General features: G+C 43.8%; 1 protein-coding gene across 3 annotated transcripts in view; it reads left to right on the top strand.

The window, feature by feature from the left end:
- Positions 1-26525, top strand: part of SMC1A (structural maintenance of chromosomes 1A) — a 44440-nt gene extending 17915 nt beyond the window's left edge. For 2 of the 3 annotated variants that reach the window (XM_063634821.1, XM_063634822.1), the window contains 12 exons: positions 774-894; positions 999-1101; positions 5027-5168; positions 8140-8285; positions 8377-8530; positions 9859-9969; positions 21236-21392; positions 21829-21983; positions 22106-22257; positions 23412-23481; positions 23772-23882; positions 24316-26525. In XM_063634821.1, the coding sequence (XP_063490891.1) occupies positions 774-894; positions 999-1101; positions 5027-5168; positions 8140-8285; positions 8377-8530; positions 9859-9969; positions 21236-21392; positions 21829-21983; positions 22106-22257; positions 23412-23481; positions 23772-23882; positions 24316-24399 (1506 nt within the window). In that variant the 3' untranslated portion in view covers positions 24400-26525. Of the gene's footprint in view, positions 1-773; positions 895-994; positions 1102-5026; positions 5169-8139; positions 8286-8376; positions 8531-9858; positions 9970-21235; positions 21393-21828; positions 21984-22105; positions 22258-23411; positions 23482-23771; positions 23883-24315 lie in introns of all 3 variants that reach the window. The other variant, XM_055267154.2, reaches the window with a different exon arrangement.
- Positions 26526-27290: the final 765 nt, after the last annotated feature.

Raw genomic sequence — 27290 nt, 5'->3', positions numbered from 1 at the left:
AGCCGGGCGTGGTGGCAGGCGCCTGTAATCCCAGCTACTTGGGAGGCTGAGGCAGGAGAATTGCTTGAACCTGGGAGGTGGAGGTTGCAGTGAGCCGAGATCATGCCATTGTACTCCAGCCTGGGTGACAGAGCGAGACTCTGTCTCAAAATAAATAAATGATACCTACTTTATAGGATCATTATTGAATGAGTTAACATGTAAAGTGCTTAAGACTACTATGTGTTCAGTTTATGTTATGTGCTATTGTTAGCATAATTTATCCATTCAACAAATTTGAATTTTTGAAAGTGAGCTATGGGCATTTCAGTCCCTGCTTGTGGTAGTGGTGGGGGAGTGGGGGGAGGGTACTGTTCTAGGTATATTCATGTGTTGTTTTTTTTTTTTTATTGAGTACTTCCCCAGACTGCCCTAGAGATTTTATATGTAGTGTGTGTATTTATATATCTTTTTCTAAACTCAAAAAATCTAAACTGAATTCTGAAACAACTCTGCCCCCAGGGGTTATAGATCAAAGATTGGGACCTATACCTAATGATGTTTATTGTGTGCCCAGCCCTGTGGATTGAAGCTGGTTGAACTGGATGCCAGGGAAGAAGCCATGTGATGGCTTCAGTGCAACATCATGGAGACTTGACTAGGGCAGTAGTGCTAAGCCAGGTTCTCTCAGTTGTGGAGAGCTAGCCCTTCCTGACTGTGGGGCCAATGCAGTCAAGGTAGCTTTTTCTCCAAGGAGCCTGGTCTGCTTTGTCCTCTCAACCCATTGCCTGTAGGAAAAATCCAAGCTGGAGAGTGAGCTAGCCAACTTTGGGCCTCGCATTAATGATATCAAGAGGATCATTCAGAGCCGAGAGAGGGAAATGAAAGACTTGAAGGAGAAGATGAACCAGGTTGGTAGGGTGTGGGCCATGCCAGTGTGTGCGTCAGGGCAGGATTGGGACTGGAAACAGGACAGACTAAAAGGGCCGATGCCCTCCCTGGCTTCTCTTCTCAGGTAGAGGATGAGGTGTTTGAAGAGTTTTGTCGGGAGATTGGTGTGCGCAACATCCGGGAGTTTGAGGAAGAGAAGGTGAAACGGCAGAATGAAATCGCCAAGAAGCGGTAGGTGGGAGGATTGGTAAGAGATTGGGATGCCCTTGAGCCTCTAGCTTGACATCGTTGGAAAACCAGATGCTGTCATAGGCAAGGGTCAGCTCTTAGAACTATGTGAGTTTATGTAGGTAGGCCTTAACAGAAATCAGGAGGGCAGTATGGCATAGTTATAGTGGCTAAGAGTGCCAACTCTAAACTTGATTCCTGGATTACAACCCCAGCTCCACAACTCGTTATCTTTGGCAGTGACTCGACTTCTGTAAGCTGCAGTATCTGCAAAATGGTATAATGATACCTATCTCATGGCATTATTGGGAGGGTCAGGTGAAATGATCTTTTTTTTTTTTTTTGACACAGGGTCTCACTCTGTTGCCGAGACTGGAGTGCAGTGTCAATCTTGACCTTCCCAGGCTCAGGTGGTCCTCCCATCTCAGCCTCCTGAGTAGCTAGGACTACAGATGTTTGCCACCACGCCCAGCTAATCTTTCTTTTCTTTTTTTTTTTTTGTTATTATTGTAGAGATGGGGTTTTGCCATGTTGCCCAGGCTGGTCTTGATCTCCTGGGCTCAAGTGATCCTCCTGCCTCAGCCTCCCAAAGTGCTGGGATTACAGGTGTGAGCCAGATTGCCAGCCTTTTTTTTTTTTTTGAGATGGAGTCTTGCTCTGTCACCCAGGCTGGAGTGCAGTGGCATGATCTCGGCCCACTGCAACCTCCACCTTCTGGGCTCCTGTGTTCATGCAATTCTCCTGCTTTAGCCTCCCGAGTAGCTGGGACTACAGGTGCACGCCACCATGCCTGGCTAATTTTTCGTATTAGTAGAGATGGGGTTTCACCATGCTGGCCAGACTGGTCTGGAACTCCTGACCTCGTGATCCACCAGCTTTGGCCTCCCAAAGTGCTGGGATTACAGGATGATCCACCACGCCCGGCCCCAACTCCCGCCTGGCTTTTTTTTTTTTTTTTTACCTTTTTAAAAGGTATTTAGCATCTTACATATCATCTACTAAGAGCAAGAAATAGTAGCTTTTGTTGTTATCATAATGGGCAATGTGAGGTGGAGGGAGGCGGGAGATGAAATTCTTCGTTGAAACAATAGCCGGAAGAAAATAATCTTCTCATTTTTCCTCACTTTAGTTGATTCATTCATTCAACAAACCTTTGTTGAGTACCTACCTTGTGCCAGGTTGTCTTGTGCTAGGTATCGGAAGGGGGACAAGGGAGATGGAGGTAAGACAGATGAACACAACACAGTCTTTGCTGAAGGAGGTCATCCCTTGTACCCTGGGCTTCAGTTAGCAGTTTAGCCCTTTGCCCATACAGTAAATATTCATTGCTGTCCTACTTCAAGCCAGTCTCAAGGATATAGAATTGAATCAGACTCTGTTTCTTTCCTCAGGAAACATATAGAGTACTGGGGGAAACATCAATTTAAGGACAGTGTGATCAATGGTGTAATTAAGGTAGATACAAAATACTGAAGAAATTTTCAAGGAACTGCAAATCAACAACAGGAAAAATAAAAAACAATGACAAGAAACCCAATAGAAATGTGGCAAAGTACTTATGATACCTAATGCAATGAAAAAAGTAAAAAAAAAAAAAAAAAGTGGCAAAGAATATAGATAGGCTTTCATGGAAAGAGAAGTTCAAGTGGCTAATGACCATAGGAATTGAGGTCTAACCTCTTAATCAGAGAAATGCAAATTAAAAAGTCTAACAGTATAGGTGGAAATCTATAGATGTCCTGTGTAGTATGTGGAAAAAAAAAAAAAATATATATATATCCATATATATATATCCATATATATATATATCCATATATATATATCCATATATATATATCCATATATATATATCCATATATATATATCCATATATATATATATACACACACACATATATATATCCATATATATATATACACACATATATATATATATACACATATATATATATAACCTATGGGTATATATCCCAGAGAGAGTCTTGCCATAGGGTCCCAAAGAGATACACATTCAGTGTCATTCATCTTGGCATAACTTGTAGTAGTGGGACACTGGTGGCAATGTAGATGGCCATTACTGGGGGAAGCATAAGTCAAATGAATATATAGACTGGAATACTGTGTGGGAGTTCACAGCAAGAACTAGATTTGTGGACAGTAATGGATAACTTATAAACCCGGTATTGACCAGAAAAAAGAATAAAATTTATAACACAGTCGATTTGTGTAAATTTTAGAACTAAGACATTTTACAAGGATATGCATTTTTAAGGAATGCATGTGTGTATGTCACTTTGTGGTGCATGTTCACAGTAGGGAAGGTAATGGGAATGGAAATTGGGGATTGAAACAAAGAGGACAAGGGAAGGGTCTTCCCCAGGCAGTGATGATAAGTGTGTTATGAAGTGTGGGATATGATTAACTTGCTTCTGCACCTGAAGTCTAAAAAGAGAGGAACCCAACAAAGTGTAATAGAAACTAGGAACCTGATCAGAACCGTCAGGAAAGGTTTTACAAAACAGAGAGTGATGACTGGAGACCTGAAGAGTGAGTAGGATTTAGCCAGCCAGGCAGCGACAGAAAAAGGGAATTCCAGGCAGAGAGAACAGCATGCTTGGAGGTGTGAGAGAGCATGCCTTGTTCTGGATACTAAGTAGTTTTTAATGTCTGGAGCATAAAAGCAGAGTCAGGAAGAAGGTGGGGAGTGGCGGAGAGGTCAGCAGGGGCCGGATCACAGAGGCCTTTATGAGTCACTTAGGAGATTGGATATAAAATTGCATAGCTCAAAATTACAGAGTTAGTTACATTTCATTTGAATTATAGTGGCTAATAGGTTTAAGCTGCTAGCATGACATCTGGCAGCATCTGTCACACCATATTGGGAGTTGGAGAGGGCAATTGGAAGTTAGTCCTGCCTGGCCTGCCAGTGCCTGTGTATGCTGGTTGCATACTCTTGTGTTTCTGAGAGATGGAAAGGAGGACAATAGCAGGAATCCAGTATTTTCTCCATGTTTTTGTACTATCCAAGTTCTGCCCTTTAAGAGGTTCTGGGACCTTGGGGCAGAAGTTGGGATGCTGTAGTTGAAGCCTTTGGACAAAAGTAAGCTGAGTACAGTCAATATACCTGGTGATAATGGTAACTAAAATTGATTGAGTAGTTATCGTGGACCCGGTGTGGTTCTAAGGACTTTATACATATTAACTCATTTAAAAATCTCCCAATAACCCTAAGGTAAGTACTATTATGTCCGTTTTGCAGATGGGGAAACAGGCCTGGAGAGTATAACCAACTTGCCTGAATCACATTACTAGTAAGTGGCAGAGTTGAGATGCCAATCTTCTTAATCCACTACATTATGTTGCAGTGGTGGTATACTAGAAAGAGCCCGGGTTTTGGTGTTAAATCTGGCTTTCAGTCTCACATGTGCCATTGACTAGCTGTGTGGCCTTGGGCAAGGTCTTTTACCTCTTGGCCTAAGTTTTCCTCATGTGTAAAATTAGGATAATAATGCCTACTTGCAGAGCTGTTGATTAAAGGATTAGAGATAATATATGTAAAGTACATAGAAGCCTAATAAATAGGAATTACCATAGCTGGTGGAATCAGATGGACTCTTTTATGCCTCCTTATAGGAACTTGGAGGGCGCTGGGGTCTTCATTGTTTAAAGGGGGATAAATAAGGTTTGGCCGAATCTTCCCTGCCTTATGCCATGTCCACAGGGCTAGGCTGAGGAACTTAGTTCTTCAGCTTCAGGGGACCATTTTATGGGCATATGGATGGATGAAGCAAGCTGTGACTGAAAATCAGTAACTCTGGGTCCCTGAGCCCTGGGTCTAGTTTCCCTTTCTTCCCATAGTTGGATTTTGTACATTGGTTATCTCTGGCTGATGAGATTATGAGTTATTCTCCCCCCACCTTTATACACAGTTTGGAGTTTGAGAATCAGAAGACTCGCTTGGGCATTCAGTTGGATTTTGAAAAGAACCAACTGAAGGAGGACCAAGATAAAGTACACATGTGGGAGCAGACTGTGAAAAAAGATGAAAATGAGATAGAAAAGCTCAAAAAGGTAAGGAAGGAAAGAATTAAAAGATAGACTAATAACTGGGAGGAAAAATGGGAAGAAATACGACAGACAGAAGGATAATGTCCACAACTTAGAAATTTCTCATCTAAATCAATAAGAAAAATACCAAGACCTAAACGGGAAAAATGGATAAGTGTCACAAACAGTTCAAGAAGACTTTCAAATAGTCCCTAAACACATACAAATAATTTAGTCTTACTAAAGAAACGCAAATTAAAGCAACAGTTAAATACAATGTATTTTCTAGCACATCACGGAAAATGTAAAAACAAAGGACACAATGCTCAATATCAGCCATGGTATAGACTAGTACTCTTTTTTTCTTTTTTTGAGATGGAGTCTTGCTCTGTTACGCAGGCTGGAGTGCAGTGGCACTATCTCAGCTCACTGCAACCTCCGCCTCCCGGGTTCACGCCATTCTCCTGCCTCAACCTCCCAAGCAGCTGGGACTATAGGCGCCTGCCACCATGCCCAGCTAATTTTTGTATTTTTAGTAGAGACGGGGTTTCACCATATTGGCCAGGCTGGTCTCGAACTCCTGACCTCATGATCCACCTGCCTCGGCCTCCTAAAGTGCTGGGATTACAAGCATGAGCCACCGTGCCTGGCCAGGAGACCAGTATTCTTACATAATGTGGCACCATCCTTCAAGAAGCTTCACAATGCATTTATACCCTGTAACTCAGTAATACCTGAGGAGATCATCCAAAATGCTGGCAAAGCTTTATGCGAACACTTTGATGTTTATAACAAGCATTATTTATAGTTCCAAATTGGAAACTACTCAGTGCCCCTTGGAAAGTGGGAATTTAGCAAATCATGCTACGTTTGTAAAATTACTTATGTAGTGTCTTCAAACTTTAGTAATACACAGACCCTTTTTAAAGGAAAAATAGTCCCTAAGATTGCCAGTGTTGCCTTAAATCCATGATGTTACTTAAGTATATACAAATATATATACTTAGAACACTTAACCAAATGCTAAGACAAAGTTAAAAATTAAATACTGACAAAGTGAGCAAAATTTAGATTGATCATGTAAATTCAGTGCAACAAATGATGATGTTTTGCTGAAACCTGGTGACTTCACAGTGTGACTGTGCTACTGACTGCTACAGCTCAGTTCTTTTGAGTTTAGCATGCCTGTGCCACCATGTATTGTGTGATGACTCAATTTTCTCACACCCTTTCTCTTTAAACTACTATGAAGCCTTTGTTCCTTACAGCATTCCCTCCTGAGGTGATTTGGCCTTCTCTTAGTTTGAACTTATTGTTTGACTTATGTCTGCCTATGTTTGTTGCTTTTTTGTGTGTTTTCTTCATTAACCCCTGATGATTAAAGTAGTCCTCTTTGGTGTCTGAAATGCTTTTTTTTTTTTTTTTTCGAGACTCAGGTTTGATCTTGTTGCCTAGGCTAGAGTGCAATAGCACTCGGCTCACTGCAGCCTCTGCCTTCCGGGTTCAAGCGATAACTCCTGCCTCTGCCTCCCGAGTAGCTAGGATTACAGGCACCCGCCACCACGCCCGGCTAATTTTTTGTATTTTTAGTAGAGATGGGGTTTCACAATGTTCGCCAGGCTGGTCTGGAGCTCCTGGCCTCAAGTGATCCACCTGCCTCTGCCTCTCAAAGTGCTGGGATCATAGATGTGAGCCACCACGCCCGGCCTGGTGTCTGTAATCTTAAATGCAGTTGTAGCTTGGGCAGTAAAATCCTGAGTCAAGACAAGTTAGATACCTAGATGATTTGGGATATTACATATATGTAATTTTTTTACTTTTTATTTTGAAATAATTTTCAACTTTGCAAAAAATTGCAAGGAACAGTACAAAGAACTCCTATCTACCTATCACCAAGATTCATCAGTCATCAACATGTTGCCGCATTATCTTTTGCATTCTCTCTCTATATATATATGCTTATTATTTTTTATGAGCCATTTGGGAGTAAGTTGCAGATATGTCCCCGTTATGTGATTTTTTTTTCTTTTTTGTTTTTTTTTGAGACAAGGTCTTGCCCTTTCGCCCAATTTAGAGTGCAGTGGCATGATCTCAGCTCACTGCAACCTCCACCTCCCAGGCTCAAATGATCCTCCCACCTCAGCCTCTCAAGTAGCTGGGTCCACAGGCGTGCGCCACCACACCCAGCTAATTTTTGTGTTTTTTGTAGAGACGGGGTTTTGCCTTATTGTCCAGGCTGGTCTCAAACTTCTGGGCTTAAGCAGTCTGCCCACCTTGGCTTCCCAAAGTGCTGGAATCACAAATGTAAGCCACTCCACCAGGCCCCCTTTATGTGACTTAAGATCAAAATGAAAACAAAAATTTTCCTTTGTAAAAATCAGAACATTATACATAAGGCCACAATTCCCTTTGGCTGACCACTCTTCATCCTAGTCCCCTTCCTCTTGCCAGAGGTGATTCTTCCAGACCCTTTAAGGATTTACTTAAATACTTGTACATTTACATATGTGTATTCATAGGAAATGCACAGTATTATTTGTGTGGGTTTAAAAAAAAAAAAAAATGTTACCATACTGCACATGACAAAGTTTTGATGTAGAAAAAAATGCTCAAATATAACATTAAGTCAGAATACAGAGTTTTAATTACAATCTAGTCTCAACTGTATAAAGCTGTCTGTAAATAATGCTGAGAGAAAATGTGCTAGAATGTTAATTGATTATCTAGCTGATGAGATTGTGAGTGATTCCCTCCTTACTACTTTCTCTATACTTTTCTACATATACTAGATAACTTGTAAAATTGGGGTGTGTGGGAGAGGACAACCAAATTTAAAAAAGATAGGAGGCTGAGGGGTGATGTGGGTGTGAAAGCAAAGCTCATTGACGAGTGGCTCCAATAAACTGCCTAGTTGGAAGGGTGGGAGCAGGAGAATATCCCAGGGTAAGATGGGGAAAGTCTTCACCTATTGTCCTGTTCCCACTGCTGGGACCAGGAGGAACAAAGACACATGAAGATCATAGATGAGACCATGGCTCAGCTACAAGACCTGAAGAATCAGCATCTGGCCAAGAAGTCAGAAGTGAATGACAAGAATCATGAGATGGAGGAGATTCGTAAGAAACTGGGGGGCGCCAACAAGTGAGTGGGTTCAGGCCTGGGGTGGGAGAACGTAGATAGAGCAGGCAGCCTGCCAGATTTGGGTCTCACCTAGCCCCTGGACCTTTTTTAGGGAAATGACCCATTTACAGAAGGAGGTGACAGCCATTGAGACCAAGCTTGAACAGAAGCGCAGTGACCGTCACAACTTGCTGCAGGCCTGTAAGATGCAGGACATTAAGTTGCCACTGTCAAAAGGCACCATGGATGATATTAGTCAGGAAGAGGTGAGTAGTGTGGCTGGTGGTGGGAGTGGGCTATGAACATCATTAACCAGGGATGGGGAGTGAAAGTGACCAGTAAGGGCAGTGAGAGAGAGAAAGAAGGTGGGCAGATGGTGAAGGGACATGAAAAAGGATGCAGGAGAGATGAGGCAAGGTGCAGTGGTGAAGGCAGGTGAGGTGAAAGGTAATAATGGCTTTGGTGTGAGAGAGAAGTTGAATTGGGAGTAGAGCTGCAAGCCAGTGAGTGGGTGGTGAGAGAGTTGAGCCAGGAAAGAATGAAGTAATTCATTAACCTTAGGGACCTGAGCTATATTAGTTCCAGCAGGTGACAGAAATTGGTAGGAGTGGGAATTGAGGGACATTAGCCAAGAGCAAAGGAAGACAGAAAGCTAGGGGACCTGAGGATGATAGCTTAGCTGCAGTGAGGGAGATTGGCCAGGAGAGGGTTGGGTAAGGGACATCAGCAATGCAGAGGTGAGGAAGTTTAGTTATAGGAAAACCAGAGATACTAGCCAAAGAGGAGCAGTGGAAGCAAAGATTTGTAGCAAGAGGATGGGAAATGTTAACTGAGAGGTTTGCATATATTAATATCTTGTCTTAGACCTGGTTATATATCTCAGTCCCATGTATCTTTCTCCCTCCTCACTTTCCAAATGGCATTTCAGTTTAATTCAGTAAAATATTTTGAATACCAGAAATGTTCTGGGCATCATGGTAGCATGTGACATAATTACCCCAATCCTAACCACAGACCTGCCAGACAGGCATTATCCCCACATTACAGGTGAAGAAACTCAGGATCTGAGAATGTGACTTGCCCAAAATCACAATGTTAGTAAGTGGTAGACCTCCTTTTTTTTTTTTTTTTTTTTTTTTTGAGACAGAGTCTTGCTTTGTCGCCCAGGCTGAAGTGCAGTGGCGTGATCTTGGCTCCCTGCAGCCTCCGCCTCCCAGGTTCAAGTGATTCTTGTGCCTCAGTCTCCCACATAGCTGGGATTACAGGCATGCATCACCACTCCTGGCTAATTTTTGTATTTTCAGTAGAGATGGGGTTTCACCATGTTGGCCAGGCTGGTCTCAAACTCCTGACCTCAAGTGATTCACCTGCCTTGGCCTCCCAAAGTGCTGGGATTATAGGTGCAAGCCACTGCACCTGGCCATAGAGCTCAATTTTGAACTTGAGTCATTCTGCCTGCAAAGCCTGTGTTCCTTCTGCCATGGTGCTTTCTAGCAAGGTGCTCTCTCAAAGATTGAAGTCTGCAAAGGAGCTCCCTATAGAGGTGCACTCTCATGGCCAGTCTACTCCACTTGACTCTCCGTTGCCATTGCAGGGTAGCTCCCAGGGGGAGGACTCAGTGAGTGGTTCACAGAGAATTTCCAGTATCTATGCACGAGAGGCCCTCATTGAGATTGACTACGGTGATCTGTGTGAGGATCTGAAGGTGAGGATCAACCACAGGGGTGTGGTGGGGTTGGGGGTTGGGTGGGAGTGGGACCATCTTCCTAGCTGTCCAGAGAGGGGGTCAGCCCATCTGGGGGCTCTGTGGAGACCATGGCTGGAAAGAGGGGAAAGCTGGCAAGAGTGGGAGGATTGAGTTGTGAGGCAGGATCTCCCCCTCATATATACACACAGACATATGCACATTCCCCACCCCATACCCCGAGTTGTGCCCTTGCCTGCTATCAGTCTTCCCCTTCTATGTGTGTATATAACTAAGCTAAGCCTAGGTACACACAGAAGAGACTTCAGTACAGTGAACAGATTGACCTCAGGTGTTCCTCAGGACTCTTTCCTCCTCACCTGGCATTCTTTCATCCTGGGTATCACTTTACTTCCATGGCTTCCGCTGCAGTCTCTATGCTAGGTCCCACAGGTACCTCAAACCCTAGCCTTCCTCCCCATATTTACCCATCTCCTCAGTGCCACTCACATGCTCAGCCAGAAATCTGAACCTCATCCTTGACTTCTCCCTCTTTCACTTTACATAATCAATTAATTACCAAGCCCTATGGATTCTGCCTCCTAAATTTTTTTTTTTTTTTTTTTTTGAGACGGAGTTTCGCTCTTGTTGCCCAGGCTGGAGTGCAGTGGTATGATCTCAACTCACTGCTGCAACCTCTGCCTCCCAGGTTCAAGCGATTCTCCTGCCTCAGCCTCCTGAGTAGCTGAGATTACAGGTGCCCGCCATCATGCCCAGCTAATTTTTAGTAGAGGCGGGGTTTCACCACGTTGGTCAGGCTGGTCTTGAACTCCTGACCTCAGGTGATCCACCCGCCTTGGCCTCCCAAAGTGCTGAGATTACAGGCGTGAGCCACTGTGCCTGGCCATAAATATCTATTGAATTCTGGTTTTTGTTTCCACTGTCTCTAATGCAGGCCACTTTCATCTCACATAGCCAACTACAGGAGCCTCCTAAATAGTTTATGATATGTTTCAATCGTCATATTCAGGAGGATTTGATTTTTTTAACGTATGGAAAATTTCAAGCATATGGAAGTAAAGAGAATGATAATAATGAACCTCAGGCACTCAGCTTCAACAGTTAAACAATCTTATTTTTTATACCCCCCATTGGAGTATTTTAAAGAAAACTCTAGACATTACTCCATCCATAATTATCTCAGCATGTATCTCTAGAATATGAGAACTTTTAAGAAAAACAACCATAATATTATACCTGAAAATATTTAACAATAACCCCACAATATCATCCAATCAGTAAATGTTTAGATTTCCATGAAAGTCCCATAACATTTTTTTATTTTTTATTTTTTTTGCAGTTTATGTGTTTAGATCAATATTCCAGTAAGGTCCATATGTTAAAATTGGTCTCCGCTAGTCTATAATATTTTCTTCTTTGTTTTTATTTTATTTTTTTCCTTCCTATTTATCTATGGAAGGAACTGGGTCATTGGTACTATAGAATTGTCTGCATTCTAGATTTGGCTGATTATGTCCCCTTGATGTTACTGAACATGTTTTTTCTATTCCTTGTATTTCCTATAAACTGGTAGGTAAATCTAGGGTTTGATTGGATTCAAGTTTTTTTTTTTTTTTTTTGGCAAGAATATATCATAGGTGGTGTTGTGTACTTGTGAACTTCCTTCTGCATCACATCAGTAGACACCTGATGTCAGTTCTCACTTTCCTTGTAATGTTAAAATTGACCAGTGTTCAACATTAGCTATGAAGTATTCTTGCCAATAAACAAACGTGGATCTGATCAAGCTTCTATATCCACCAACTATCAGAAACACTGGTGCCAGAGGAATGTTAAAAAAGCACATGAGGGTCAGGCGCGGTGGCTCATGCCTGTAATCCCAGCACTTTGAAAGGCCGAGGCAGGTAGATCACCTGAAGTCAGGAGTTCGAGACTAGCCTGGAGAACATGGTGAAACCCCGTCTCTACTAAAAATACAAAAATTAGCCGGGCATGGTGGTACACACCTGTAATCCCAGCTACTTGGGAGGCTGAGGCAGAATTGCCTGAACCCTGGAGGTGGAGGTTGCAGTGAGCCGAGATTGTGCCATTGCACTCCAACCTGGGTGACAAGAGCAAAACTCCGTCTCAAAAAAAAAAAAAAAAAAAAAAAAAAAAAAAAAAAAAAAAAATGCACAGGGATGTAGTTAGCCAAATCCAGACTGGGAAATTTTTTTTTTTTTTGAGACATTCTCGCTCTGTCACCCAGGCTGGAGTGCAGTGGCGTGGTCTCGGCTCACTGCAAGCTCCGCCTCCTGGGTTCACTCGATTCTCCTTCCTCAGCCTCCCATGTAGCTGGGACTACAGGTGCCTGCCACCATGCCTGGCTAATTTTTTTTGTATTTTTAGTAGAGACGGGGTTTCACCATGTTAGGCAGGATGGTCTCAATCTCCTGACCTCGTGATCTGCCCGCTTCAGCCTCCCAAAGTACTAGGAGTACAGGCGTGAGCCACTGTGCCCGGCCGCGGGAATTGTTAATATTTTTAAGTGTAATAGTGGTATTACTATTTTTTTTAAGTCCTTATCTTTTATAGGAGTGGTTCTCATTGAGAGGGTAGATATTTTGTTCACCCAGGGGACATATGACAATGTCTGGAGATACTCTTGTCACGCCTACTTGTCGTAACTGGGGTAGGGGGGTTACTACTGGCATCTAGTGGGTAGACACCAGGGATGCTGCTAAACATCCTACTGTGCGCAGGACAATCCCTACAGCAACGAATTACCTGACCCAAAATGTCAATAGTTCAAGACCCTGTCTCAAAAAAAAAATAAATAAATGTTGGCCAGGTGTGGTGACTCATGCCTGTAATCCCCGCACTTTGGGAGTCCGAGGCAGGAGGATCGCTTGAGCCCAAGAGCTAATTTTTAAAAATTAGCTGGGTGTGATGGCATGTACCTGTAGTCCCAGCTACTCAGGAGGCTGAGGCAGGAAGATCACTTGATCCTGGGAGGTTGAGGCTGCACTGAACCTAGATCACACCAGTGCACTGTAGCCTGGGTGACAGGGAGAACTTGTCTCAAAAAAGAAACTTCAATGTTTAGATGTCTTTCATGTTTCAATCTGTTGGAGTCATTTTTCTTCTTCTTCTTTTTTTTTTTTAATGTGGAGACAGGGTCTCACTATGTTGCCTAGGCTGGTCTCGAACTTCTGGCCTCAAGTGATCCTCCTGTTTCAGCCTCCTGAAGTGTTGGGATTACAGGTGTGAGCCTCTGCACCTGGCCCATTTTTCTTTGTTTTTGTTTGAGACGGAGTCTCACTCTGTCACCCAGGCTGGAGTTCAATGGCATGATCTCAGCTCACTGCAGCGTCTGCCTCCTGGATTCAAGTGATTCTCCTATCTCAGCGTCCTGAGTAGCTGGGATTATAGGCATGCACCACCATGCCCAGATGACTTTTTTTATTTTTAGTAGAGACGGGGTTCTGCCATGTTGGCCAGGTTGGTCTTGAACTCCTGACCTCAGGTGATCCCCCTGCCTTGGCCTCCTAAAGTGCTAGGATTACAGGCATGAGCCACCACACCCGGCCCCATTTTTCTTTTTTTCTTTCTTTTTTTTTTTTTTTTGAGACGGAGTCTGGAGTTCAGTGGCGTGATCTCAGCTCACTGCAAGCTCTGCCTCCCGGGTTCACGTCATTCTCCTGCCTCAGCCTCCCAAGTAGCTGGGACTACAGGCACCCACCACCACGCCCGGCTAATTTTTTGTATTTTTAGTAGAGACGGGGTTTCATTGTGTTAGCCAGGATGATCTTGATCTCCTGACCTCGTGATCCGCCTGCCTCAGCCTCCCAAAGTGCTGGGATTACAGGTGTGAGCCACCGCGCCTGGCCCCCATTTTTCTTCTTGATGCTCACATTGTTCATCCTTGGCCAGTGGGAACCACTTCAAGTTTATTTTTTTGTTATTTTTAGATTTTTATTATGGAAAATTTTATATGCAAAAGTAAAATACTACAGTGCTCCCTCATATAGCCATCACCAGTTTTAACAACAGTCAGCTGCTGGCCAAACTTGTTTAATGTGCACCCCCACACAGTTCTTTTTTTTTTTTTTTTTTTTTTTTTGAGATGGATTCTCACACTGTGGCCCGGACTGGTGTGCAGTGGCACAAGCTCGGCTCACTGCAACTTCTGCCTCCCAGGTTCAAGCGATTCTCCTGCCTCAGCCTCCCGAGTAGCTGGGATTACAGGTGCCCGCCACCATGCCCAGCTAATTGTTTGTATTTTTAGTAGAGATGGGGTTTCACTATGTTGGCCAGGCTGGTCTTGAACTCCTGACTTTGTGATCCACCCTCCTCAGCCTCCCGAAGTGTTGGGATTACAGGCGTGAGCCACCACGCTTGGCAGTAATTTCTTTTTTTTTTTTTTTTTTTTTTTTTTTTTTTTTTTTTTTTTTTTGCTTTTTTTTTTTTTTTTTTATTATACTTTAGGGTTTTAGGGTACATGTGCACAATGTGCAGGTTTGTTACATATGTATCCATGTGCCATGTTGATTTCCTGCACCCATTAACTCGTCATTTAGCATTAGATGTATCTCCTAATGCTGTCCCTCCCCCCTCCCCCCACCCCACAACAGTCCCCGGAGCGTGATGTTCCCCTTCCTGTGTCCATGAGTTCTCATTGTTCAATTCCCACCTATGAGTGAGAACATGTGGTGTTTGGTTTTTTGTCCTTGCGATAGTTTACTGAGAATGATGTTTTCCAGTTTCATCCATGTCCCTACAAAGGACACGCTTGGCAGTAATTTCTTAATACAATAATTAGTGTTACACATCCATGATGGTCACACGCAAACACACACTCTACAGTTTACCTGCTTGAATTGGAAGTCAAATAAGATGATTGATCGATAGTTAGTGGATGATTGGTAAAGCCATTAATTGATATGTCACTTGAATCATTTAACTTATAGGATCCCCCTCCACCTGTTTTTATTTTTCTTTGCACCATTTTGTTGTTGTTGTAGAAACTGACTCATTTCTTCTGAAGGATTGTTCACATTCTATACTTTACTGATTGTGTCCTGCGGTGTTTAAAATGTTCCCTTCACCACTCCCCCCCAAAAAAAACCCAAAAATGGTTCTGCTATCCTCTGTAGTTCTTGTAAGTGGGTAGTTAGATGTAGATCAGTGCTGTTCAGAAGAGATAAAATGTGATCCACATGTGTAATTTTTTTTTTTTTTTTTTTTTTTGAGACGGAGTCTTTCTTTGTCGCCCCAGGCTGGAGTGCAGTGGTGCGATCTCGGCCCACTGCAACCTCCGCCCCCCGGGTTCACGCCATTCTCCTGCCTCAGCCTCCCAAGTAACTGGGACTACAGGCGCCTGCCACCACACCCAGCTAATTTTTTTTTGTACTTTTAGTAGAGACGGGGTTTCACCGTGTTAGCCAGCATGGTCTCGATCTCCTGACCTTGTGATCCACCCGCCTCGGCCTCCCAAAGTGCTCGGATTACAGGTGTGAGCCACCGCACCTGGCCAATTTTCGATTTTCTAGTAGCCACATTTTAAAAATAAAAAGACAAAGGTGAAATTAATTTTAATACTATATTATGTTTAGCCTAGTATCCTCAGGAGTATAATTTCAATGTGTGAACTATATAAAAATTATTGATGAGATATTTGATGATCCTTTTTTGTACTGTCTTCAAAATCTAGTAATGTATTTTAATACTTACAGCATGTCTCAATTCAGATGCTAAAATTTCCTCAGAAATACTTGATCTGTATTTAGATTTCCTAAAATTTACAACTGAGAAAGGAGACCCACATACCCAAGTTGTTCCAAATATACATCAAAGTTTTCCAGTAACTGAATTGAATATCAGGTTTTCAATTTAAATGAACTAAAATTTCATAAAATTAAGATTTTATCTCCTCAGTTGCACTAGCCAAATATCACGTGCTAAGTAGCCACTTGCAGCTACTGGCAACCGGATTGGACAGCACAGAGGCTTGGTTAGATTCAAATTTGGGGGTTTGCTTGTTTGTTGTGGCTACGGCTCCTTCACAGCTGGTGGTGGTACTTCCATCAGAAGGTACATAATGTCCGTTAGTGGCTCTTTTTGTGTGGTTTGCAGCCATACTTATTATTGCATAGATCCATTAATTAGTCAGGGGTTGCAAAATGGTGACCTTACGCTATCATTTCTGTGTTTACTAGCTGGAATACTATAAAGAGGTACTTCCTCTCATCATTTATTTGGTTATTCTGAGATACAGTTTGTATAGGAAAGGCAGGATATATATGCTTGATTTTTCCCCCCTTTATCAGTTTATAAAATAAGGAATTGCTTCTTTGGCTTTCTCAAGATTTGTCCACTGAGTTCTCATATCATTATGAATTTAAATATATTTGGTGTCTTTCAGTCTGTTGTGGTTATTATCCTTCTTGGTGCTCAGGTTGTCCCATCTTTGGCCAATGGTAACTCATTCAGTTTGGCTTCTGAATCATTTCAACACAGTCCTGGTAGTCTTTGATATCTCCCTTGCTCTCCAATATGTCCAGGCTCATCCTCCCCATTTTCCGTCCAGACCTGGAATCAACTATTTCTCCAGGAAGCTCTGACTTCCTTTAGTGGGAAATGCTATTATTTAGCAACTACCATCTGGATATTGGAGTGTTCATGATTGCTGGGTTTGTTAGTGCTTCTAGAACTTTTCAACAGATTGGGCTATTAAATGCGTTTTTTTTTTTATTTTGAAGGAAAAATGCATCATGAGTTCATATTGATACTTTGAATTGAAATTGTAAATTTTAGTTTAACATCATTGATTTTCTTTTTGAGTCTCCCAGTTATCGTTGCTGAAAATCTCAGTTCCTAGCAACACTAACATAATAACACATTTACTTTATCCTACTCTGTATATACTAGTTTGAAAAATCACAATAAGATATTATTAGTAAAAGGGCCAGGCGCAGTGGCTCACGCCTGTAATCCCAGCACTTTGGGAGGCCGAGGTGGGCGGATCACAAGGTCAGGAGATGGAGACCATCCTGGCTAACATGGTGAAACGCCATCTCTACTAAAAATACAAAAAATTAGCCGGGTGTGGTGGCAGGAGCCTGTAGTCCTAGCTACTCGGGAGGCTGAGGCAGGAGAATGGTGTGAACCTGGGAGGGAGAGGTTGCAGTGAGCTGAGGTCACGCCGCTGCACTCCAGCCTGGGCGACAGAACAAGACTCCGTCTCAAAAAAAAAAAAAAAAAAAAAAAAGATATTATTAGTAACAATTTGATTATCGAATGTAATTTTTTTTTTTTTTTTTTTTTTTTTTTTTTTTTTTTTTGAGACGGAGTCTCGCTCTGTCGCCCAGGCTGGAGTGCAGTGGCGCAATCTCGGCTCACTGCAAGCTCCGCCTCCCGGGTTCACGCCATTCTCCTGCCTCAGCCTCTCCGAGTAGCTGGGACTACAGGCGCCCGCCACCACGCCCGGCTAATTTTTTGTATTTTTAGTAGAGACGGGGTTTCACTGTGGTCTCGATCTCCTGACCTCGTGATCCGCCCGCCTCGGCCTCCCAAAGTGCTGGGATTACAAGCGTGAGCCACCGCGCCCGGCCTATCGAATGTAATTTTAAATAGTTTAAGATTTTCTGAGATTCTTTTTATTATTAAGCTAAGGAAAGCCTCATTGGGAATGTATAGTCGTGTTACTATGTTTTAAAGTAATTTGAAAGAATTATCTGAGTGTCTAACCAGCTTAATATGTAGTTAGGTTTCTTTGTTTTAGTTTGTTTTTCATTTTTAGGGGTTACTCTTTTTAGCATTTTGATTTTTTTTTCCAGCTTTAATTTTGAGATGTTTCAAGCCTATGGAAAACTTGAAAGACTAGAACAGTGAACACTCATATGCCTTTCACCTTAGATTCACCAGTGAATATTTTACCACATTTGCTTTTTCTCTCATCTTTCCCCTATCTTTCCCCTCCTTCCCTCTTGCCTCCCATTACTTGCAGTTTTTTTGTTTTTGCTGAACCTTTTGAAGGAAGTGTGGCCATGATACTTCAGCCCTAAATACTTCAGCATGCTAAGAGCAAGGGATTGTCCTACCTAACCATAATTTCATATTATACCTAAGAAAATGAATAATTAGGGTTCATAATATTTAATCTTCAACCCATATTTGAATTTCTCTAGATGTTCTAAAAGTGTCTTTTGTAGTTTTTTTTTCCTTTTTGGAACTAGTATCCAATCAAAATTTATGAATTTCTTTTATTTATTATGTCTCTTTAGTTTCTTTTAATATGGAGCTATCCCTTTACCTTTTATTCATGGCATTGATCTTTTAAAGAGTCTATGAGAGTTTTCTTGGAAAATGTCCCACATTATGGATATATTCTTTTTTTTTTTTTACAATATTATTTAACCTGTTCTTCCAACCCTTGTATCTCCTGTAAATTGGAAATTTCATCCAGTCTGGAGGCTCAATGGATTCATGTTAAGTATTTTTTGGCAAGAACATTTCATTGGTGAACTTGATATGGCATCCTTCCAGGAGGTACATCATGTCAGGATGTGCCCATTATTAGTGATATTGAGTTTGATCCCTCAGTTAAAGTGTCAGTTGCTAAGTTTTTCAATGCTAAATGTACACTTTTACCTTTGTCATTAATTAGTAATCTTTAGAGTGATGCTTTGGCATCTTGTGAATATCTTGTTCCCCAACAATTTTCTACCCAGTGGTTTTCACATTTTGATTTAATTTTGCTTTAATAGTTATATATAACATCTTTATGTGTTTCTAAAACCAAAAGTATAAAACAAGGTACATGAAGAGAATTCTTGCTTCCATTCCTGTCCCCTTCACCTCTCTTTCTCGATAGATAACCCTTTAATTAGTTTTTGGATTATTCTTTTTCTTGTCATTATATGTTTAAAATACAAATATATTTGTATTCCCTCTACCTTCACTTCAATAAAATATAGCATACACTATTGTGTAGCTTTCATATTTTACTTAAAAATCTATCCTGGGACCGGGCACGGTGGCTCACACCTGTAATCCCAAGCACTTTGGGAGGCCTTGGCAGGCGGATCACGAGGTCAGGAGGTCAAGACTATCCTGGCTAACACGGTGAAACCCCATCTCTACTAAAAATACAAAAAAAAATTAGCCGAGCGGGTGCCTGTAGTCCCAGCTATTCGGGAGGCTGAGGCAGGAGAATGGCGTGAACCTGGGAGGCAGAGCTTGCAGTGAGCCGAGATCGCGCCACTGCATTCCAGCTTGGGCGACAGAGCAAGACTCTGTCTCAAAAAAAAAATTAAAAAAAACAAAAAACAAAAAACCTATCCTGGAGACCACTCCAAAGTAGTGTATAGAGATCTTCATAAGGGCTTTCTAAAATGTACATAAGTTTATGTCCTTCTTATTCTTGAAATCATTCACTGGTACCTCACCTTTCTCAGGATAACGTCTAAACCTTATAAGGCCCTTTATAATCTGGCTTCTACTTGTCTATCTAGCATCTTCTCTTTCTGTGCCCTCCAACACACTTGTACGCATGCACATACACACACAATTGCTACTACTGCCATATATATATATATATTTTAGCTTTTGAAGTTTATTAAAGTTGATTACTTTTTTTTTTTTTTTTTTTTTTTGAGACAAGGTCTCGCACTGTCATCCAGGTTGGAGTGCAGTGGCACCATCATGGTTCACTGCAGCCTTGATCTCCTGTGCCTAAACAGTCCTCTCACCTTAGCCTCCCAAGGAGCTGGGACCACAGGCATGTGCCACCATGTCTGGCTAATTTTTTTATTTTTGTAGAGACAGAGTCTCCCTATTTTGCCCAGGCTGGTCTCAAATTCCTGTTCTCAAGCGATTTTCCTGGCAGGCTCCCAAAATGCTGGGATTAAAGGCATGAGCCACCATTCCTGGCTTGCTTTCTCTTTTGAATTCTTTTCAATTCGATGAACGGACCATGAGCAACCTCCCCTGGCTATTTTTTGTGATGCTCCCAACTGCATAGAAGTCTTTTCCTGGCCGGGCATGGTGGCTCACGCTTGTAATCCCAGCACTTAGGGAGGCTGAGATGGGTGGATCAATTGAGCTCAGGAATTTGAGACCAACCTGGGCAACATGGCGAAACTCTGTCTCTACAAAAATTAGCCAGGCATGGTTGTGCATGTCCGTAGTCCTGGCTACTTGGGAGGCTGAGGTGGGAGGATCACTTGAGCCTGGGAAGGGGAACTTGCAATGACCAGAGATCATGCCACTGCACTCCAGCCTGGGTAATAGAGCGATACTCTGTCTCCAAAAAAAAAAAAAGTCTATTCCTTTTCTCTGTCTTCACTTGTTCATCCTGTAGTCCTTAGCTTAAACATATTCCTGGAAGCCTACCTTAATTTTTATCACCCGATGAGGTAACCAACCAGAACACCTCAATGCAGGCACATATTCTATACACTAGTGAGATCCCTCCCTCTACTTATACTTATTTATACCCAAAATACCCTAGGCTCACTAAACGTAATAGTACTAACATTCACCACTCAAGAACTATCAATCTCCTGATCTCTGAGTTAGGAGTCTGAGTTAGGTGTCTTTCTTGTGTGCTGATTCAACACTGCCTGCCTATCATTGTTTTCACATTCATCCTACAGTATTCTGGTTGTTTACTTATGTGCATTCCTCTGTTAGACCCCTGAGCTCTGTGAGCACAGAAACCAGGGCTCACAGGACAGGATGGCCCCAGTGCCTGGCACTTGGTAGGCATTCAGTAAATATTTATTGACTGAAAGTGGCAGAAAGGCACAAGCCCAGACATGCATTGCAATATCCATAAGAACTAAAACTAAACTCAAATGGAATTTGCTCAAATGTAGTGATCTAAACAGAAAACGTGAATTGCCTTACTTATTGTGGAGCTGTAAGTGGAGTCCAAAGCGGCCAGCGTGGGAGCCTCCAGGTCATCCTGGGTTGGTACTGGCTCATGGCCTGGGCTGAGAGCCAGAGAGAGGCACCACCAGCTGCTCCTCCTGAGAGACAAAGAGGTTGGCAGGGCCTGGGGGAAGGGCTAGAGATTAGAAAGCAGCCTCAGCCTATAATTTCCAGAGATGGTGAGAATGGTTACTATGGGTAGGATCTGGTGGAAGGAACCGAGCTGGAGAAGAAGAACCTGCCCTCCGTATAGGAGCAGGCGCCCAGGCCACACTCAGTCAGTCATCTTTCAGTGGGGGCCTTGGCACAGGGGCCAGGCCCTTCTTGACGTTGCTGGGCCTGGGGCTTACAGGATGCCCAGGCTGAGGAAGAGATCAAGCAAGAGATGAACACACTGCAGCAGAAGCTGAATGAGCAGCAGAGTGTGCTTCAGCGTATTGCCGCCCCCAACATGAAGGCCATGGAAAAGCTGGAAAGTGTCCGAGACAAGTTCCAGGAGACCTCAGATGGTAAGATTTACCCTTCTACTTGGGCCTACGATGAGGACAGGAGGCTAAAGGTATGCCACGGGCCTGCTGTACATCACAGCAGTTCCTGTTCTGACATATTTTCTTACTTAAAACTCCCAGGAGCCCTAAACAGTAGGGGTTATTACACCTGCTTTATAGAACGGAAAATTGCTGAGGTTCCCAGAGAGTAAATGACCTGTTCAAGGTCACACAGCTGGTTGCTGGTAGAACACAGGGAGGAATCCATATCTGTGTGGCTCCAGGCCCCTGTTTCTTATTCTGCATTGTATCCAGTGGCCAGTCCGCTGGATACACATCCTTCTGGGACCCTCCTCAGGCATTCCTCTCTCTCGGTGGGATGTCCCTGCTCTGGATTGTCATTTGCAGGTCCTTCTTGCCAGGGCACTGAGGGGTCTCCTGTCTTTCTTTCTGGCAGAGTTTGAAGCAGCCCGAAAGCGAGCAAAGAAGGCCAAGCAGGCATTCGAACAGATCAAGAAGGAGCGCTTTGACCGCTTCAATGCTTGTTTTGAATCTGTGGCTACCAACATCGATGAGATCTATAAGGCCCTGTCCCGCAATAGCAGTGCCCAGGTAGGCTGGAGCCCCTTACCCAACCAGCTGCTACCATCTTCAGTTGTCCTTCCCTCTAGGCTTCCTGTCCCTGTCTCCATCCAGACTCAGATACAGATCCTGACCCATCTGCCTTCCCCTAGGCATTCCTGGGCCCTGAGAACCCTGAAGAGCCCTACTTGGATGGCATCAACTACAACTGTGTGGCTCCTGGGAAACGCTTCCGGCCTATGGACAACTTGTCAGGGGGGGAGAAGACAGTGGCAGCTCTGGCCCTGCTCTTTGCCATCCACAGGTAAGGCGGATCCCCTAGGGCAGTTGATGAAGAGACTCAACTGAGGCCACCAGAGGCTCTGGGGCCCAAGGATATGCAGAAATCTGTGAAGGTGAAGATGGTTTGGTGGAATCTGGATTGTATCCCTGTTTCACTATCTACTGCAGCATATCTGGCTTTGGTTTTTCTGGACCTGTCTTCCCCATCCACCCTCATCTGCTCAGCATGTCCTTACCGGCCTCTGCATGTATTCAGTTCCGCCTCCAGGCTTTTGCTCACAAGGTTGCTGGCTAATAATCCCTTTCCATGTAAATCTAGCTTGATCATCACCTTTCACCCCTTCACCCTTCCTCATTCTCCTCCCCTTCCTTTAGGAAGCCCTCCTTGATCACTGTGGCATACCCTGACCTTCCCCTCCTGAATGCCAGTAGTACTTGAGTCTGATTCCCGCAACTTACATTGCTTGATTGTACAGCATCAATTTCTTGTGTGCTGCTCTGTACCAGATCCTGCGGAGGGATTAGGGACACAGATGTATCAGGCAGGGTCTCTGGCCTCGAGGAGCTCACAGTCTAGTAGAAGCCAGACGCATAAACAGACATGTGCTAAGTGTTATAACCGGGTGAGCATGGGTGCAATGGATACACAGAGGAGGTACACTTAACCCAGTCTGTGGGGAGGGTATGGGTAGGCCAGGGAAGACTTTTAATGACAGGTGCCACTTGAGCAGGAGATGTAAAGGATGAGTAGAAGTGTGCCAGGGAGACCAGCAGGCATTCTAGGCTGAGGGTTCAGCATGTGCAGAGGCAAGGAGGCATGACAGAGCATGCTGTGATAGTGTGTGTTGGAATGGGGTGGACCTCTAGGTAGCTTGGTCATTACGACTAGAACCTTGGACAGCTTTATCTCCCCAGCCAGCCTGGAAGCTCCTGAGGGGACCATGTCTTCTTGTGGTTCTGTAGGAACCTGGAACACAGGGCTGAGTGCAGAGGGGAGGGCTTTGTTCATGTGTTGGCTTTTAGGGAACTTTCAGGCAACTTTGAGACCTGGGTTTTTAAGTCTCTGAAGAAGTGGAGTGGGAAGCTGGCCTGTTTGATGGGCCCTGGGGCTGTCCCACCCCGCCTTGCCACCCCCTCCCCGCCTCAGTGTCAGCTCACCTACTGGTTCCCTCCCAGCTACAAGCCAGCCCCCTTCTTCGTCCTGGATGAGATCGATGCTGCCTTGGATAACACCAACATTGGCAAGGTGGGTGCAAAGAAAGTGGGGCCTGGGAGGGATGCCCCCAGGTCGGGGCTGGGTTTCAGGGAGCAACTCCTGAGTGTGCCCTAGCCGTTCCTGCTGCCTGCTCTCTGTGCCTGGGAGGCTGGGCCCAGAGTCATCCATGCTGTGGTAGTCAGTAGTCTCCTTCTCTCAACCTCTCTTTTCCCCACCTTCTTCTCCCTACCCTACCTCTTCTGCCTTTTGGTTGTGGCTGGAAAATACAGGGGACTGTTAAGGTTTGAGCCTTGCTAAGTGCCTGGTGGCCTTTCCCACAGGTGGCAAATTACATCAAGGAGCAGTCGACTTGCAACTTCCAGGCCATCGTCATCTCTCTCAAGGAGGAGTTCTACACCAAGGCCGAGAGCCTCATTGGAGTCTATCCTGAGGTAGGGCGGGCCTGGCTCAGGAGCCAGTCCTACTCCCTGCCTGATTTCCCAGGGCAGGAAAGGAAGGCTGCAATGGAGGGGAGAGGAGGTGGGGGAGCATAGGGAATCAGGTCCTGAATGGCCATTTGGGCTTGTTGGAGCCCTGCCTCTGGAGGCTTAGCCAGCCCAGCCAGGCAGGGCCATTGCATTTGGGGACAGGTGGAAAGGTAGGCAGAGGCAGCCAGACAGTGGAGAAAGGAGGAGAGTACAGAAGTAGGCAGGGAGAGAAGGCACATGGGACTGAGCATATCCTCTCACACCCAGAGAGAACCATTGACTGGGCTTTGGGCAGGTATGTAGGGAGGAGGGTTTGAGGCCCCTGGTCCTGGGGCACTAGACCCCTCTTAATTCTCTCCTTACAATTTTATTTTTCTTTTTCTCCCTCCTCCTTCAGCAAGGGGACTGTGTGATCAGCAAAGTCCTGACCTTCGACCTCACCAAGTACCCAGATGCCAACCCCAACCCCAATGAGCAGTAGCAGTAGTTCTGCCCTCCCGCCCTGTCTGGATCCCTAAGCTGTCCCTCTCCCAATCTCTGGATATTTGACTCCCAACCTTCCCCCTGCCTCCTGGCCCTTTTTGGTGTAGTCATGGGATTTAGGCACTGCTAATCAAGCATGAAGAGGAACAGAGGTGATGTTAGGTCTGGAGCAAAAATTCCTGAACGACAGGGAGTATTCTGGCCTCTGAAAGGAGGTGCTGAGCTGAACAGGGCCATCTGTTCATCACACACACCCCCTTCCTCCCCCTCATCACCCATAATCGTGGGCCCCTTGGGCCTCTTGCCCACTGTGTGTGTGGGTATGTATGTGTGTATGTATGTATCCGCATGTGTGCATGTGAGTATGTTTGCAAAATAATAAAGGATATTGGAGACCTGTTTTAGAAGGAGCCTAGGCTGAATTTGATTCCAAGAGAGCTTAGGATGACAGCACCCCTGAGCTGGGCAAAGGTACTCAGGACCTCATAGGAGACTTAGGCAGTTACCTGAAACTGCCTTCATTCACTCATTTGTGTATTCATTCATTTATGTATTCATCAGACACATACCGAACACCCTCTATTTGTCAGGCTCTGTGCTTGGAATACAGAGTTGAATCAGACATGACCTCTACCCTCCTAGTAAGGAGATACAGTGGGTTCATGAATGACTATAGTTAGCTGAATGTCATATGTACTTTGAATTTGAGAAGAGGGTGATCCCCTCTAGGCTTCCTGGAGGTCACATTTAAGCTAGACCTTGACAAATTGGTAGGATTTGGTCAGGCACTAGGAGTGGAGCATGAGCTCTGGGGACAGACAGTTAGGGGTTCTGGTCCCACTTTTTATCACTTACTAGTTGTTTGACCTTGGGCAAGTCATTTGACCTTCTGTGCCTCAGTTTCCTCATCTGTAAAATGGGGCTAACAATATTACCTACCTCATAGGATTTAATGATGTCAAGCTCCTCACTGGAGGCCTTATCCCTTCGTGGAGCCCACTAGGTGCCGACCCCTCAGAATATAACCCTCATGCCTGGACCCCTGAGAGCTTCTGATCCCAGCTATTAGGGACAGAAGAAGCCTCCAAATCTGGAAGGTGCTGAATGCCCTGCTGACTGGGAAAGTTTCAGGGCACTGATGGGGTCTACCTGGTAAGTGGAGGGCCTGAGGAAACCTGTAGCTTCAATCATGTCTGGTAACCGGGTGCCTGAGCCCCAATCTGGGTTGTGAGGAAATAGGGGAGAGGTATCCTGGGCCACATCCCAGCCTAACACGTGTGAGGTTCATTTTAGGAACTAACCTCATTAGCTATAAGGATCATGCAGAGGCAGCAAAGCCGGGTGCGATGAGCTCAGCCTTTACTCATTCACATACACCATCACACTTTAATTCCAATCTGTATATTGCTTTTTGAAAGTTAAGTCCATTCTAATTACCCAAATAATGCATGAATTCATTCTCCTTTTGAGAAATTAGATTGTTGAAGATAGTTTCATTCAGCTACCAACCACTCCCCCTCTTGATCCTTCCCCTCTTAGTGGCTGTTTGTTGTACTTCCATTTAGACTTTGTTTTAATGCTTGTACGTACATATGTGAACTCATTGGAAATATTGTGTGTTTAATGCAAATGATATATTGAATTGTTTAGCAATTTGTTTGCTTAACGATGTTTTTGAGATCTGTGCATGTTACTTAATGTAGCTCAATCCATCTTCTGTAATTGCTGTATAGATTGTCATCATATGATTACCACATTTTACTTATGCATTTCTCTTGTGATGGACATTAAGACTGTTTTTAGGTTTTGCTATTACAAAATACTACACAGGAGCATCCCTATGCCTGTGTGAAAGTGTATGTGTGAAAGTTTACCTAGGGTTGATTCCTAGAAGTGGAATTGCAAAGTCATAGGATATTTATATATTGGTTTTTAATACTTCCAAATTGCCCTCCTGTACTATTTACTCAGTATTTTTCTTGAGGTTGATCTGAAGTCTAACATTGTTATCCTATATCATTTTCATCCCAAGTAGTGATATCTGTGAAATCACAGGTTTGATGTGTGCTAATTATGTATTTTTCTAATACATATTAAAAGACATAACTATCAAAACAAAATAAATTTGTCTGTTTTCAACCAAAGAAGTCACGTACCACTGGTGGTACTGTGTGCCATAATTTGGCAAATGCTGGCCTTTATGGACGAGCACAATTTGGGGGTCAGACCTGGTTCAAATTCTAGCTGTAGAAACTTGTGCAAGTTACTTCGCCTCTGAGCCTAAGTTTCCACATCTGTAAAAGGAGATAATAAACACCTACCTTGCAGTAGTGAAGCAAAGAGAAAATTAAATATATATGAAGCAATTTGGCTGGCATCTAGATCATTCACAGCCCTTTAAAGGTCACCTTTGCTATTCTCCCCACTTTACAGATAAGGAAACTGAGGCCCAAAAAGGTTTGAACCCAGGTCTTCCAAGTCATTCAAGTGCTTTCTCCACTGTACAGGTGGTTATCAACTTTGGCTGCACATCAGAATCGTTTGTAAAGCTTTTTCTTTTTCCTTTTTAAAAAGTAAAGCAATATATACACAGATAAAAAAATAAAATAGTACAGAAGGGCTTATAATGAGAAGCAGCAGTTCCCTGCTTGCACCCCCCACATCCAAAGGATGTAGAGCTCTTTAAAAATAAATTGCTCTGGTCCCGCCTCTGGAAATCTGATTCAGCAGGCGTGGATAATAACCCAGATATCTAACCCCTACCTCACAGGATAAAAAGGATTACATGAGATGCCTTAGGCTAAGGCCCTGGCACACAGGAACACATGTGCTACAAAGGAGCTTTGGGGACTTAAGTCCTGAGGATCCAGGAGGTGAGGTGACTTGTCC

Source organism: Symphalangus syndactylus, chromosome X (genome assembly GCF_028878055.3).
Source record: "Symphalangus syndactylus isolate Jambi chromosome X, NHGRI_mSymSyn1-v2.1_pri, whole genome shotgun sequence".
NCBI classification, from domain to species: domain Eukaryota; kingdom Metazoa; phylum Chordata; class Mammalia; order Primates; family Hylobatidae; genus Symphalangus; species Symphalangus syndactylus.
Note: the sequence above shows the minus strand (reverse complement) of the source record. Positions and strands in the feature narration are given on the sequence as shown.